Here is a 16,112-nt window from a genome sequence, read left to right as displayed (position 1 = left end):
TAAACAGTGCTATATGGATAGCAGCAATTTTATTTTCACCAACAATACAGGACAACAAATACATTCCACTTCTCTTGTTCCCAAATCAGTACACAACATATTCCTGAGCCAAAACCCACAACCTAACATTCTTTCTTTATTTGGTGTTTAACGTCGTTTTCAACCACGAAGGGTTATATCACGACGGGGAAAGGGGGAAGATGAGATAGACCCACTTGTCAAATGTTTCTTGTTCACAAAAGCACTAATCACAAATTTGCTCCAGGGGCTTGCAACGTAGTACAATATATTACCTTACTGGGAGAATGCAAGTTTCCAGTACAATCAATCAATCAATCAATATGAGGCTTATATCGCGCGTATTCCGTGGGTACAGTTCTAAGCGCAGAGATATATTTGTTATTTTTACTTTTATGCAATTTATATTTAGGGTTAGGGTTACATATTCAAGGCGCAGGGATTTATTTATGCCGTGTGAGATGGAATTTTTTTACACAATACATCACGCATTCACGTCGGCCAGCAGATCGCAGCCATTTCGGCGCATATCCTACTTTTCACGGCCTATTATTCCAAGTCACACGGGTATTTTGGTGGACATTTTTATCTATGCCTATACAATTTTGCCAGGAAAGACACTTTTGTCAATCGTGGGATCTTTAACGTGCACACCCCAATGTAGTGTACACGAAGGGACCTCGGTTTTTTGTCTCATCCGAAAGACTAGCACTTGAACCCACCACCTAGGTTAGGAAAGGGGGGAGAAAATTGCTGACGCCCTGACCCAGGATCGAACTCGTAACCTCTCGCTTCCGAGCGCAAGTGCGTTACCACTCGGCCACCCAGTCCACAAAGGACTTAACATTTCTTACATACTGCTTGACTAACAAACATTGACTATATTCTATACAAGAAACACTTAACAAGGGTAAAAGGAGAAACAGAATCCGTTAGTCGCCTCTTACGACATGCTGGGGAGCATCGGGTAAATTCTTCCCCCTAACCCGCGGGGGGGACCTAACATTGTATTAATGAAAAATGACATACAGATACACCAAGCAATAAGTCTACATACAATACATGTACTACAACTGCAAACACCTCATGAAATAATTGCAAATTACCAGGAAGTAAGAGATTTTAAGTGATAATCAAAATGGATGACACACAAAACGATGTTTGGGACACATTCAGAAAATGTACAAAATATCAAACATCAAATGAACACAATGTACACTTCACCACAATCCACACAACAAATGAACACAATGTACACTTGACCACAATCCACACAACAAATGAACACAATGTACACTTGACCACAATCCACACATCAAATGAACACAATGTACACTTGACCACAATCCACACAACAAATGAACACAATGTACACTTGACCACAATCCACACATCAAATGAACACAATGTACACTTCACCACAATCCACACAACAAATGCTGTAAAGAGTGAGCATTAAAATGACAGCAAAATGTTCAGTTATATATCGTGTAAAGAACAACAGTCACTCTCTCAAACATCAATGGCAGTAGTTGCTCCATACTTTTCAGTCATGAGATAGTTGTCAGCTTCATGCCTGTTTTTTCACTCTTGTTTGTTGAAATCAGTGTGACTATACATGCCCAAGGCAGGAAATCAGTGTGACTATACATGCCCAAGGCAGGAAATCAGTGTGACTATACATGCCCAAGGCAGGAAATCAGTGTGACTATACATGCCCAAGGCAGGAAATCAGTGTGACTATACATGCCCAAGGCAGGAAATCAGTGTGACTATACATGCCCAAGGCAGGAAATCAGTGTGACTATACATGCCCAAGGCAGGAAATCAGTGTGACTATACATGCCCAAGGCAGGAAATCAGTGTGACTATACATGCCCAAGGCAGGAAATCAGTGTGACTATACATGCCCAAGGCAGGAAATCAGTGTGACTATACATGCCCAAGGCAGGAAATCAGTGTGACTATACATGCCCAAGGCAGGAAATCAGTGTGACTATACATGCCCAAGGCAGGAAATCAGTGTGACTATACATGCCCAAGGCAGGAAATCAGTGTGACTATACATGCCCAAGGCAGGAAATCAGTGTGACTATACATGCCCAAGGCAGGAAATCAGTGTGACTATACATGCCCAAGGCAGGAAATCAGTGTGACTATACATGCCCAAGGCAGGAAATCAGTGTGACTATACATGCCCAAGGCAGGAAATCAGTGTGACTATACATGCCCAAGGCAGGAAATCAGTGTGACTATACATGCCCAAGGCAGGAAATCAGTGTGACTATACATGCCCAATGCAGGGTTTAGCCTGGAAGAAAAAGACAATGGGACATTTGTCCCCCTGAACCAAATTCTGATGGGACATTACCTAGTCCAAGGCAAAACGCACAAAGCAGGCTAGGCGGTACTTGAATACTAATGAATTACATTAATAAGCAAATCACATTGCATATCAAACTCGCGAGTTGCTCTGCTTGGCGCGCGATTTTGCCTTGCTCATTCCAAACATTGTACTCCTGTGAAAAGTGTGCATGGGGTGGCGCAGTGGTACGTAATCTCAGTGCGCCCTTTGACGCACTGAAGGCAATTCCAATGGGACATTTTGAGATGCTATGCGCCAATGGCGCAAGGCGCACTAGTAAATGAAACCCTGCCAAGGAGATGATGAATTGTCAGTGTGTGAAGAATGACATGCTTGTACTGGCAAATCAAATGGAAATTTCCATTTAAATGTCATGCTTATGTTTACAAAAAAAACTTGTCTCACAGACACACCCAGTCTTCAAAAAACTCTTGAACCAGAAACTAATGGCACTGATGCTGTCACAATATTGACACAGTACAGACACAGTACAGTTCAAAGTCTCAGAGAAAAAGCTCTGTCTTCTTCAATGCTGATAGCCTCAAAAACAAAAAAACAAAATACCAACATTGCACAGTTATTGACACGGCAGTTGTATGACTGGAGTGGCATTGTAAAGAAATGCTGAAGACAATGTCACAAAATTTGATCCAGCTCAGGTCAGTAAGAGATTCTGTCATGTTGCCCTTATCATCCAGATCACTGCATGCCTTCAGGCTTCTTTCCTCCATGAAACTCCTCTATGCACAAGTGGCAGCTCCAGTTGCCTGCAAAATAGGCGAAAGAATGAAACCAAACCATATGAACACACAAAATGTGGCTCCAATATCAACAACAAACCTGTGCGAGAAAATAAAGCCAGGACATTTCCGTTGTCATTTTAGCAAACAAACTTTGTCATTAGCGGACACTCCAGGAACCAACCAGCATGGTCCTTTCAAGACAGGCGCTTTTCTTTCTTCATGAAACAGGGTTCATAAATCAAACATACTCAATAAGTGGAAGCATTCTTTGATGGGTGGTGTCTTCACTGCAGAAGCTCTTCTCTTCAAAAGTTTCCTTAAAGAAATCTCCAAGACAAATGATTTATATTCAGACTGAAACATTACCAACATTCCACAAGAAGCTCTACAAAATTCCTGTGGATTAAATCATCAGTGCTCTCCCCTACCTGCTGACATCAACCTCACTACCTGGAGCCTGTAACTGTATTGCATCAAAATCAAGATCCACCAACTAGCATCACACCAAGTCACCACAGAAACTGAGTTATGTTTGCTGACTTTTAACAATACAAAATGCTACCAGTACCAAAATGAAAACTGCAGCTGTGTTTATGCATACATGTTTCTATGAGGACACTGTGCACAATGCCAGTGTTTTTCTCAAATGATACAAGAAGGTATCAAGTTCATTTCTTTTGTTGCATGTAATCAATCAGACAATTAAAATATTACCTTCTGGTGGTTCTGTAAGCGGTGGGTTCAAGCAGTACATGTGATAACCGCGATCACAGTCATCACAAAACAGTAGCTGGTCCTGTTGACAAATTAAATTTGAAATACTACATATATTCGAAAGAAAATCAATGTCTGTAAAAATGTGCCTCACATTGCATAGTTAATCACACATGTAACAGAAATGGAGAGAGGAAAGACTCTAATAATGTAAACGACCAAAATGCTAAGCAGGAGTTTTTTGTATGCCCTAATCTACACTGCTAAATCAGTAAATGGGTTTCAAGTTTGTTTGCTTGTGTATGTTAGGGTGTTTTCTTCGTCTTCTTTTTTCTCCATTTCTTCTTCTCTTCTTTATTGCGTTCTTTCTCATTTTCTGCCCATTATTTTTTTTTCCATTTTATATTCTGGTTGCATGAGCATTTTTCATCTATTATTTCTTTCCATTTGTATGCTTCTTTAGTGAATATTATATGTTTAGTATTAGTTTAAGGACAGGTTGTTGGACAAGGCAATGTGCCGTAAACCTTTATCCGTGTAAAATAAAGTTTGTTCGTTCGTTCAAGTCGTACACATTTTAAAACCATGGTAACTTTGAAGTTTTAAAAGAGAGGCACTTACAGACAGTGAGATAGATGGAGAAATGCTACTTAATACTAGAGTGCCTAATACTGCAAGGTATTGTCTGTTTATTGTACTTGCTGAAGCGAAAAGAAGCCTATGTTCAATGCAAATAATATTGTCAAGGAATCACATGATAAAGATAAGAGTATTTAATCCTCTCCACTACAAAAACCGAAATCCTCCACCAGAAGCATGATAAATTCACAGGACGACATCAGTAGCTTAACCATCCCTGCTTCTACCACCTCCACATTTACCAACATTGCTACTGCACTACACTGACAATGATGATGCGCATGATAACAACCATACAGAAGCAACAGACACAGGCATCAATTTAAGCAATACACCCTTTCCGAGTCTCAGGCGAGAGCAAATCTCGCGTCGCGAGACAATCCGCGCATTGCATGCTGGGATTGCAAATTGTACCAAACACGAGGTCTTCAGAAGAGGTACATTGCCGATTGCGTTCAAGTTTTCCCTCGTAAGCTCTTATCTCTTTGATATTTCTGTGGTTTTTGTCCCACGATAGTCACTGCTCTTTGTGTACGGTAAACTGCAGAGTGTTTGGTACAACGGAGCGTCCCCTGCCGCCAAAAATGTGACTAGCCGCGCATGCGCACTCGAAACTCCGAAGGGGTGTATTGAGTGTATGGTAGTTGAAATCATTGACGATCTGCAAACAAAGTCTTAAGATTGCAGAAAATATGGCATTTTGGAACTACTCTCTTTAGGCTTGATACCCTGTGCCTGTACAAATGTCTTTTTTAGAAGAAGAACAAATTACACATTTCTTCACCGAGCCATGGCAAGAAAGCTTCAAGTAGTGAGTGTCTTAAACATACAAGCTGCAACTAAACTAAGCAGTTATACAGGATGTCTACCGAAATGTGGCACCAAAAAAAAGAACTGGAACACGAACATCATTGTCTGAGGTTCCACACAGACCACAGGACTTGCACTCAATACACTGCCAAGGGTATTTCTTCACAGAGATGATCATGTTGTCTGTAAACTGCAGACACGAAGGGTGTCCTGAAGAAACAACAGAAAGGACATGAAACAGTCATTCTTGCAAAGAAGCAATATCAAACTTGAAACATAAATCTGAAGGAATAACCAACAGTAAAAACAATTCCGAGACTTCAAAAACACTTGATCAAGAGAAAACGCTAATAATACTAATATTGCAAAACTATAAATGTTTAAAGGTGTTCCCAGAAAACTGCCTTTCTTCAAACCATGGCCTATCAGCAAGTGGAGACAAATAGACGTGATTTTTCAACCAACTTAGCATTTACAGAGCTCCAAAGATCATTCTTGTGATCCCCAGCTTGCATCATTTTGCTTTATCGACAAAAATGATAAGAAAAACATAAAAGTGTTGGTGAGGTCAGTAGGGGGAGGAGTGAATGGCTAAAGACTTCACATTTCATCATCTCCAGCCTGACAAAGAAAAACATAAAAGTGTTGGTGAGGTCAGTAGGGGGAGGAGTGAATGGCTAAAGACTTCACATTTCATCATCTCCAGCCTGACAAAGAAAGAAGCATAGCCTCAATAACAAAACTGACCAGCACGTCCACAGTCACTGCAGGAGACAAGCTCCTCAGCTTGACGAGTCTTCTTGTTTTCAGCGGAATCCCCCAGACAGAAGTCACAGTAGTTGTTGGCAGAAATCTTGGGGTCAACTGTTGTTGGTGAGGCACCAGACCCAGTGGATGCTGTGGTGGAGGTAGAAGTGCTGGCAAAGGTGGAGGGAGCAGGCTTACCTGAAACAGTACAACACTCAGCGGCGTAAAACCAGCTGCAAACAACGTGGAAAGCAAGTGTCACAACTTCTTTTTGATGATGAGGATGACTGAGTTCACCAACCACCGCTACACAGTGTCAAGAAGTGCCATCTTGCTCTCTGCTGGGCTACAGCGAGGCAAGCTTTTCATCTGCCACAACTAGCTAGACCAGCACCACAGCAAGCCCATCAACCAACCTGACACTCACTACGCCACAGCCACAGCTTTCATGCACCCACAAAGCAGCAGTGCATTCTACAATGTTCATGCCGCCAGACTGGACAATGAAACATACTGTTCCCCGTATCCCTTTCTTTGGTACTACGACTGGCACGAGCCACGGGTTTAGGAGACGGAGCACTGCTGCTGGCCTCTTCGTCCATCAGACCGTTATGGAAGTGAGCGTAATGGTAGGCCAGCCCAGGACGCGTCTTGTAGCGAGCGCCGCAAGCTGAAACATTAGAACGCACGTCTTCATAGTGTACATTAGTGTCTAAAACATCTTGATGACAAGAGTAACTGCAAAGATGTGGGAATTCCATGTAGCATGTACTTCTGAAAACAGTTTTCTGCAACAGTATCCACCACTCATATGTGACCAAAAACATGCACTGAAAGTACTTCTGAGCTAAGTTCGTTGCCTTTCTGTAGAACGATTCTGGACTATTGGCTTTGCCCGAAGATTATCAAGCATAGAAAAATTAACTTCCCGTTCCATCGGAAAACTAACTTTGCGTCATGACTAAAATTGGTAATAAAACATAATCACACCCCTACTTTCCTCACTGGATGTAATCGTAAAAACTATAATGTTCTATGTAAATTCTATCTAACTTCAAATCTCTGCAAACATGACACTGGACATGTTTTCAAGCTGAAATAAATAAGTTACGATCATGTGAAATGTGCAACACTTTTTCATTTGAACATCAGTGAGGCACATTCTAATAACAGAATGATTATATTGTATGTCTAGCGCTAGTATATATGTGCCAACGCTGACTGCCCCCCCCCCCCCCCCCCCCCCCAAATCTTCTTGTACAATGAGCTTCAAGGTTAAACTAAAAGCAAACATACTATAATTTTATCTGACAGATCAAACAATATTCCTCGGCCTGATTAACTTTTTTTCAGCATGTATGGAAAGTACATGATTCATTCATATTGCTAAGGCAAGAGTCTACAATTAAAGGGAGCTTTTTAAAATAAATCTAACATTCCTCAAAGATAAAATATAGATGCAACACTGCAAATTAAATTCTACCTTCACAGACATATGGCTTTTCTTTGTCTTCAGCATTTGGGTCCTTTTCAATTCTTTTGCGTCCTCTATTGCTCTGCAAAAACACAAATAAAAAAACCCAGATGAGTCAAGTGTATTTTGCAACTCAAATTAGCTCCTTTTACCTGCTACATCTCTCAAAGCAATTGAAAAGTGTTCTTTCTACCATCATCTCTTCTAAGAATGACGCACTTGATTTTCTTTTCTTTATTTGGTGTTTAACGTCGTTTTCAACCACGAAGGTTATATCGCGACGAGGGAAAGGGGGGAGATGGGATAGGGGAAAGGGGGGAGATGGGATAGAGCCACTTGTTAAGTGTTTCTTGTTCACAAAAGCACTAATCAAAAAATTGCTCCATGGGCTTGCAACGTAGTACAATATATGACCTTACTGGGAGAATGCAAGTTTCCAGTACAAAGGACTAAACATTTCTTACATACTGCTTGACTAAAATCTTTACAAACATAGACTATATTCTATACAAGAACCACTTAACAAGGGTAATAAGTGAAGAATTTTATGGGTGAGAAAAGGAAAGTAAAAGGACTTTGGGGAGGCAGAAATAGAGAAGAAACAAGAAAAAGATCCTAATTAGGTTCACGGCATCGAGAGTGATGCGACCTTCTCTCAGAAGTTAGTAGAGAAGGCTCCCCCATCCACCACCCGGGGGACGCGCCTCTACGCCAATTAGGGGGCGCGAGGGACGCACTTGACACCAAACTGATCTGAACAGTGTTGTTTTCTCTGTTGGACCAAAATATATTCCAGACACAATCTATAGAATGGAGTAACAAGTTTTATTTTTATCACCTTCAAAGAAATAACAAAAGTGTGGTGGAATAAGATAACCATAATCATCTGTTTCTCATAATCATGTAATGATCATGTATCAAATGTGGAAAGCAAAGTTGTTTCTTATAATCATGTATCAAATGTGGAAAGCATAGTTATTTAACACTCAGCTGAATGACTTTTCACTGTCAGGTTTCAGTACATTATAAAGGAGTTTTCAGAGAAAACAAGAAGAGCAAACGCTCGATCGAGTCACTTTCGCAGTTCTGAATATTATATGAGGCATCAGATGGACAGGAAGAAATTGCTATTCACAACACAATGAGTCACGTTCACATAAAATTTGAGCCCGGTCACTTTTATAGTTTCCGAGAAAAGCCCAACGTTAAGTTGTGTGTTGCCGAACAGAAAAGGCTAGTTATCTCCCTTGTTTTTCTGATAACGTTCGTAAAAGGCTACAGATGTAAATACTTTGATGTAAAGAATAATCCTACAAAGTTTCAATCACATCCGATGAACTTTGTCAAAGATATAAAATGTCTAATTTTTCCTTTGACGCTGACCTGTGACCTTGAAAAAGGTCAAAGGTCAACGAAACCATCGTTAAAGTGTAGAGGTCATTGGAGGTCACGACTAAACAAAATATGAGCCCGATCGCTTTGATAGTTTCCGAGAAAAGATATAAAATGTCTAATTTTTCCTTTGACGCTGACCTGTGACCTTGAAAAAGGTCAAAGGTCAACGAAACCATCGTTAAAGTGTAGAGGTCATTGGAGGTCACGACTAAACAAAATATGAACCCGATCGCTTTGATAGTTTCCGAGAAAAGATATAAAATGTCTAATTTTTCCTTTGACGCTGACCTGTGACCTTGAAAAAGGTCAAAGGTCAACGAAACCATCGTTAAAGTGTAGAGGTCATTGGAGGTCACGACTAAACAAAATATGAGCCCGATCGCTTTGATAGTTTCCGAGAAAAGTCCAACGTTAAGGTGGTGTCTACGGACGGCCGGCCGGACGGCCGGCCGGCCGGACAGACTAACACTGACCGATTACATAGAGTCACTTTTTCTCAAGTGACTCAAAAACCGCTTATGATCTCTCTCATACTGAGTCATAGTAAATTTGGGAACAACAAGGTTTAACAGAGATACAGCCTTACACAAACTGACAAAAGAGAAGAGAGGCAGGTTATAAGGGTGTGACAAATGAACTTGACGACCCACCTTCACCGGTTCTTTCTTTTTTCTTTTTCGTCCTTTCAGTTGGTCTTCAAAGTCACTGATGTCTGACTGATCATCAGCCTGTTTGCCAGAGTCCGGAGGGTCACCAAGACCTTCAATGTCATCGTACCACTGATCTTGACTATTCAACTGTTCGTCGTAAAATTCATCCCCTCTGTGGGCAGGATTCTCCACTGCGTTGATCTGATGCATGTCTGCAGATGAAGTGAGAAAAAAGTGCAAGTCAAATTTAAACTTTGAAGGCACCATGAGACATCCTCCAAGTTCTTAAAGATCAGTATAACATGTGTGTAATATGCGCAAAAATAAAGCTTCCCGTTTCCAACATTACAAACACAAGATTTATGTTCAACATATGCGCTACAAGTTAAAGGTTGAAGTTTTATCATTTATACACACTTGAAGCAAATCTTGGTTGAAACATAATACAGTAATAAAAATAATAAAAACATGTTTTCATTGACAGTTCTTGCTAAAACATAAGATTTAAAGTACAGTTGTGACGAGCGATGAAACCCACAATCAAAGATCCTGAAAGCGGAATAAGGAAACAATAACTAGTAGTACTATATTTATATGATACATAAGAAAAATGTGCCCCCACCTGCTTCTCCTGTTTCGACCTCTCCAGCCTTTACAAGACCAATATCGGATGGAAAGAAAGACCTCTTCTTCTTTTTCCATCTCTTGCTCGGGTAAGAATATAACTGGCCAAAGTCTTTACCTGGAAAAGTTCGAAGACACTTATACATGTAATTATAATTCCAGTACCAAAAGAGTGATACACGTTAACAAATACCTCAGTATTATTAACTGCCAAATAAGATCTTACATACACATTACAGTAGCTCTTTACTCTTGAGGTCAAGAAATATTCTGTTCTTTTTCAAAAGGTTGATATTACAGCAAACTTCCACTAACTCGCGGTCCACTAAATCGCGAATTCAGCTATATAACGGAGACCTCTTGGACCCCGAAAAAAACAGGACCAACCTTTAAAAAAAAAAATATATATATATTTTTTTTTTTACAAAATTAGTCACGTAAAGGCCAAAAAATAGTACAGATCATAAAAAAATTTCTATCATAACCACACTATCTCTCTCTGGGTACAATGGCCTTTCATCATGCAGTAAATTGTCATTTCATCTTATCAGTCTCTCTCTCTCTTTCTCTCCCTCAGTCTTTCCAAATAATTTTCTACGTGTGTGTGTGTTTTCAGGTAGTGTACATTACGGGTTGATCGAGACCTGCGAACAAAAGAAAAACAAACCTTTCACGCGCACGTGCCCCACTCAGTCAAGAACTTTCATGCCACGATCGGTATCATCAAATTGGTCACGTGCCTATAGAGGTTAAGTGTCTGACCAGTCAGTATGGCCAGTCAGGCGTGCAGTTGAACACTCGAGTCAAGCTAAATGCGATCTCTGCTAGACGGTCCGGGTGGCCACAGGCGCCAATCAAGTGCTTAAACTGCGCTTCAGTCTTCTGCAATCTAGTCAGGCATGCAATTTAACACTCGAGTCCTGCTAATCGCGATCTCAGCTAGACGCCCCGGATTTTCTACAGGCGCCATGAAGTGCTTCAGCTTCTTGCGTTATAGCAGGTGGCAGAAAAAGCAAACAATCAAAGAAGAAATCTACATGCTTTCTGCCAAAGACAAAACGCGTGTCAACTCACTACTCAGACTCACACAAAGCAAAACAAAACAAAAAAAAGCTTATCCATGTAACCGACACATCTAAAAACGTAAACGTCAACCAATGATTTTGATCCACCAATCATTCTGATCTAACAAATAGTATGTTTCCCCTCTCCGTTGTCTGATTAACTAGTAAGTTTGTGACGACGTATGAGTCGGAGAAAAAAGAGAAAAAAGAAAAGAAATCGTCATCTGCTGATAAAAGAAAACGTGTCATCGCAGTTAATCTTTTGAGAACTTAGTTGCCAACAGAAGCGTCACACTTGCGAGAAACGCAGAAACACATACACATGAACATTGTAGCACAACCACATGCCAGGCGTGGGTGCGCACGCGCACACACACACGCACGCACATACACACATGCACGCACACACACACGGCAAACGTGACGCTGACAGGCTTTTTGTGACCAACAAGGGAAATAACCGCGTTTTTCTCTGACTCAGAAAAGAACGCGGTTTCTTCCCTTTAATTGGACCCCAAACTGCATCGCGAATCGGATATATCGCGATCAAAAATCTTTGGACCCCAAGTTAGTGGAAGTCTGCTGTATATATAATAAAATATATATCAATACCTCAGCAATAAAAAATATAGAAACACGCCCCCATTTTCAATTGATAATTTGATTTCAATCTTAACCTAGTAACCTAGAGTATAATTATCTGTACCTGATCATGTAAATTGTAGTTGTCAAGAAAAGAGCCTAAAATTATACACATATCTTAACAGTGTATAACTTTAGTAATGTTGTGCAACCACATAAGTTCAATGAAAATTATTGTGCATTTAGTGATTTACATGATTAAGAATTGTCCATGCTACCAAAAGGTTACTAGAAAATTACACAGACAATCAAGACTTGGGTTGACACTGAATTTTATTCAATATTCAATTGTGAATAGTTGTTACCACATTACCTGGGTTGCGATATCGATAAGGCTGGAACAGATCAGAATGGTTTTGTGCTACGCCAGTGTGAGAGTCAATGAAAGGCATTCTCTGCTTTCTCTCAATTGACATCCGCATGTTGAAGTTACCCGCTTGCTCCAGTGCATCTTTGTAGAACTGCTCACTGCCAATACTGCAATGAGAATGGCTACTCAATATATTTTCAATTTAATACATAAATGCCCGTGAGAAATTATGCATGCACTGAGTCAACGAAGAGATGCCGATCGCTGCTGTCCGCCATTTTTTAAGACACGACGTGAAGGTTGCAACGGCACTTTCTGATTGGTCCTCATCTGTTATTGACGCACAGGAATAGAGCAAGTTCTTCGATCGCCCATCTATCTATGATGCGACCCCCTAGTAATGTTTATCACAAATGTACACTAACCAGGGAATTAACTCAGAGCCCAGTCAGTCACACAGAACAATTTTCCCGGACATACCGACCGATTAATCACATAAGATCAAGATGCGATGGAGCTACGAGTCACTGGCAAGCGATTCTCTCCTAGCTTCGGGTGATAGAAGTTAGAACTTGCTCTATGCGGTGAGGACCAATCAGCGGACAGCAGCAAACAGCGTCTCTTCAAATCTTTTTGGAAGAACAGCTTCTTACTCAGATACAAAGGAGACATTTTAGACGTGTACTACTGTCTAGAACCATCAGATGCAACTGTCAGCGTAATTACTTTCTCATGAAGAAGGCCTAATCAGCCTAATGCCTGGAGGTATTTTTTTAGAAAGGGTAAGAGTGATGTTTGAACATTAGCAGAACCCGCTTCTCCAAAAATCATCTGCTTTCGCGCAGTGCATTTGCCGTGTGACTGATTGCAGCTTGCAAGTCAGTCAGTGATTGTTTCGTAATGAACAAATCCTACGATTGAATTGCTACCGTGTGACCATAGCTTCTTCTTCTGTGTATTGAGGGAATCCCTGTACAGGGCACTTATCCTCCGTGGTTAGTGTGCCCAAGGTCCGTAGAGTGAAAGATAAAGTGGATAGTGTACCTATGAAAATAAAAACAGAGGTGGGTTGGTAGGCAAGCTACTGCTTTTCGCCCTAAAGTCCAGTTTGAGGCTCTGGGCCAAGCCTATCACCTAGTGCTACCTAGCGCAACAACTGGGCCCATATGATACACTCAGACCTGTTTACCCCTAAAACATTGCACGTGTATTTTCTGGGAGCAAAATGAGGCAAATGTGTAGTTTTGTAATTGAATGTGTAGAATTTCTCGTCGACCTATCACAACAACAAGAACAATGATTGCTACTTTTTACCACATGTATTGATTGACTGACGGAAAAATGGGAATTGCAGACAGTGCAATGAGCATGATGTTTTCCTTTCCGCGAAGACAAGGCATGGGTAGTCCTGATGATATTTTGGCAGAAAGACTTGGTTCGGCGCATTGCTCGTCTTTTTCTTTTTGGTCGGTGGCCTTTCGGAGTCATTTTCTTCACAGTTCTCATCTTCACTTTCGTGTGCTCTGCGTTCAGCCATTGTGTCGAAACGCCCGCATGGTTTGGCAGTAACGCTTTCAGTTGTGCCCGGCATTTGCTTGGAGAAGCCTATTCGGCATTAACAAGCTACAACGCAACGCCCGTGGGCGCTTTACGCGCTGCACGCAGCAAACGACTGCTGGCCGAAAACATGGATTGGAAAATGGATCGGTCAAGGGAGATGAAGAAAATTACGGATTGTGATATGCGTAGCCGAAACAATACCGTTTGCGTGCAGGGACAGGGCGGTGTGAGAGCACAACGGGACAAGGAACAGGTGTAAAGACGAAAAAAAAAAAGAAATTTTTTTTTAATTTTTATTTTTTTTAAATACCGTTTGCGTAGAAAACGACAGACTTGCGTAGTTGCGTAGTATATTATTCAAATTCGTAGTTTACTACGCTCAATGTGTAGTGTAAACAGGTCTGTACAATACAAACAGGAAGAACAATATGGAGAACAGACCTGGGAACCCCTGTTTTGCACTTTGAGTATTCTCAAACAAACTTGGTGTATTTTCAAAAAAATGAGCGTACTCCACACAGCGTTTGCACATCCATGATTAAAACATGCCTCATGCGCGTCCGTCACACCGTTAATTAAGTTTACCTATACATTTAAAACAAATGCTTTTTTTCAATTTTTACTGACAAAAACTGTACCGTATTTGACGGACTACAAGCCATCGCATTGCGGCTTATAAAAAGATGTGGCTAAAACGTTACCTAAACTTGAATAGCATTCACCTAATGGAAGTCGCTGCGGATTTTCATTTCGCTCGATTAGCGATTACCGGTACTTTATTAGCTCTCTACTCAAGACTCGGCGCTTTTCTCTTTCATTCGCGAATCTTCGTTTGTCAACAAGTCGTCGTGACAAGCGTACAGAGAAACACCGGATGTATCAGGATCTCGCGCGCGCGAGATTTCGTTTTTTTGTGTCTCGCGATAGTTGGAGGAGCGAGAGCCGCCATGTTGTGTTTTCGTCTGCTCGAAATGTGCGCAAAAGTCGTAAATCATCCCAAAAAAGCTTATTCCGGGCGGGACTACATGTGTGTGTTGGTTAGAAATTGTGTGTGTGTGTGATATTTTTCTTCAAACTTTTTCACTTTTCTTCTTTGTTTCACTTGTTTATTCTCAGAGCCGATTTCGCCAAATACCGTACTTTCGTTTGCCTGGTTGTTTTGATTGATTGACACGATCCGATTATATTTTTTTTGACAGCGGCTAATATAGTGACGTAATCATGTGCCAAAATACTGGATCGGCTTCAGGATGGGCTTGTGAAGAAAAGTAGTCTAGGAATTTTTCTCGTCGTATTTTTTTCCCACTGACCGTACTGAGCGTATTCTCGACAATCATGCGTACAAAATACGGCGAAATCGTATGGGTTCCCAGGTCTGGGAGAACAAGCGATAGATAATTCTAATACATGTACATTTATATTACCTATTTATACTACTGATTTTGTATGGGTCAGGAGGGATGGGTGTGGAGAGGGGTGAATCTGAAGAGGGGGGAGGGGAAACAGGCAGGAAGTGAGTTTTGACAGGAGGTGCTTATGCCAGTAATCACTGTAATGGGCGGGCTCTTCCGACTGTCTGAGCCAGGACTCAATGATGGTCCTGAAGGCCTGGGGGGAGTCTGCGCCGACAGCCTCTTGGGGGATGTTATTCCCGAGGCGGATCGCCGACGGAAATAATATATATCACTTCTGATTTCTTATGGGTCGGGAGGGATGGAGAGGGGGACAGACAGGGAGTGGATTTTGACAGGGGGTGCTTATGGGCTCTACGACATTTAATTCAGCACTTCTTTTGCAAAGTGAAGGCAGTCCTGCGCGGTAACATTATTTTAAGGCCGCAGAAGGCACTAACAGAAACTACTGTGAGGAGGGCGAACACCAACACGTCAGGACTGCAGACAGGATGATTATCTTGAAAGTTACGCTGCTGGAGATTGGAGATCTTTAAATCTCATCTCCACCCAGTCTAGGAATTATTTACATGCGCTCCTCCCTCCCGTTGATCAAATGCCAGAAGTGGTTTTTCAACATATTATTATCACAGATACAGATACAGACAGTGCAGCCTGCAGGCACACAAAGGCACAGTCAGTCAGGACATGAGAAAGCTGCAAGTTGCTCGCCGAGCATTAATTTTAGAACATTTATGTACAAAGGTGTGGTCATTTCTAATTCATCACATGTTCTTGTCCCAAAACAGCACAAATCGCGATTATCTTTCAATGTTTAAACGAGAAAAGATTGGTTTTACCTTCGAATGAAACACTTCGTGTCTAAAGTGACTGCCATCTTGCATTTGCTTCGGTATACATTAAAAAAGAGAAAAGAAATTGTTGAGCTCAAAATAAATAATAACA

The 16,112-nt window shown here is 41.2% G+C and overlaps 1 protein-coding gene across 1 annotated transcript; it reads right to left on the bottom strand.

The window, feature by feature from the left end:
* Nucleotides 1-16,055, bottom strand: LOC138960392 (zinc finger protein ubi-d4-like). Its single transcript, XM_070332290.1, has 10 exons — nucleotides 16,007-16,055; nucleotides 12,199-12,362; nucleotides 10,178-10,297; nucleotides 9,556-9,767; nucleotides 7,520-7,592; nucleotides 6,551-6,706; nucleotides 6,037-6,234; nucleotides 5,387-5,499; nucleotides 3,841-3,922; nucleotides 1-3,150 (listed from the first exon to the last, which is right to left on the bottom strand). The coding sequence occupies exons 1-10, from the start codon at nucleotides 16,042-16,044 to the stop codon at nucleotides 3,083-3,085; spliced, it is 1,224 nt and encodes a 407-aa protein (XP_070188391.1). The 5' UTR covers nucleotides 16,045-16,055; the 3' UTR covers nucleotides 1-3,082.
* Nucleotides 16,056-16,112: the final 57 nt, after the last annotated feature.

The sequence above is a fragment of the Littorina saxatilis genome, linkage group LG2 (assembly GCF_037325665.1).
Source record: "Littorina saxatilis isolate snail1 linkage group LG2, US_GU_Lsax_2.0, whole genome shotgun sequence".
Classification (NCBI taxonomy): domain Eukaryota; kingdom Metazoa; phylum Mollusca; class Gastropoda; order Littorinimorpha; family Littorinidae; genus Littorina; species Littorina saxatilis.
The sequence above is the reverse complement of the archived record's forward strand: the minus strand, read 5'-3'. Positions and strand labels throughout refer to the sequence as shown.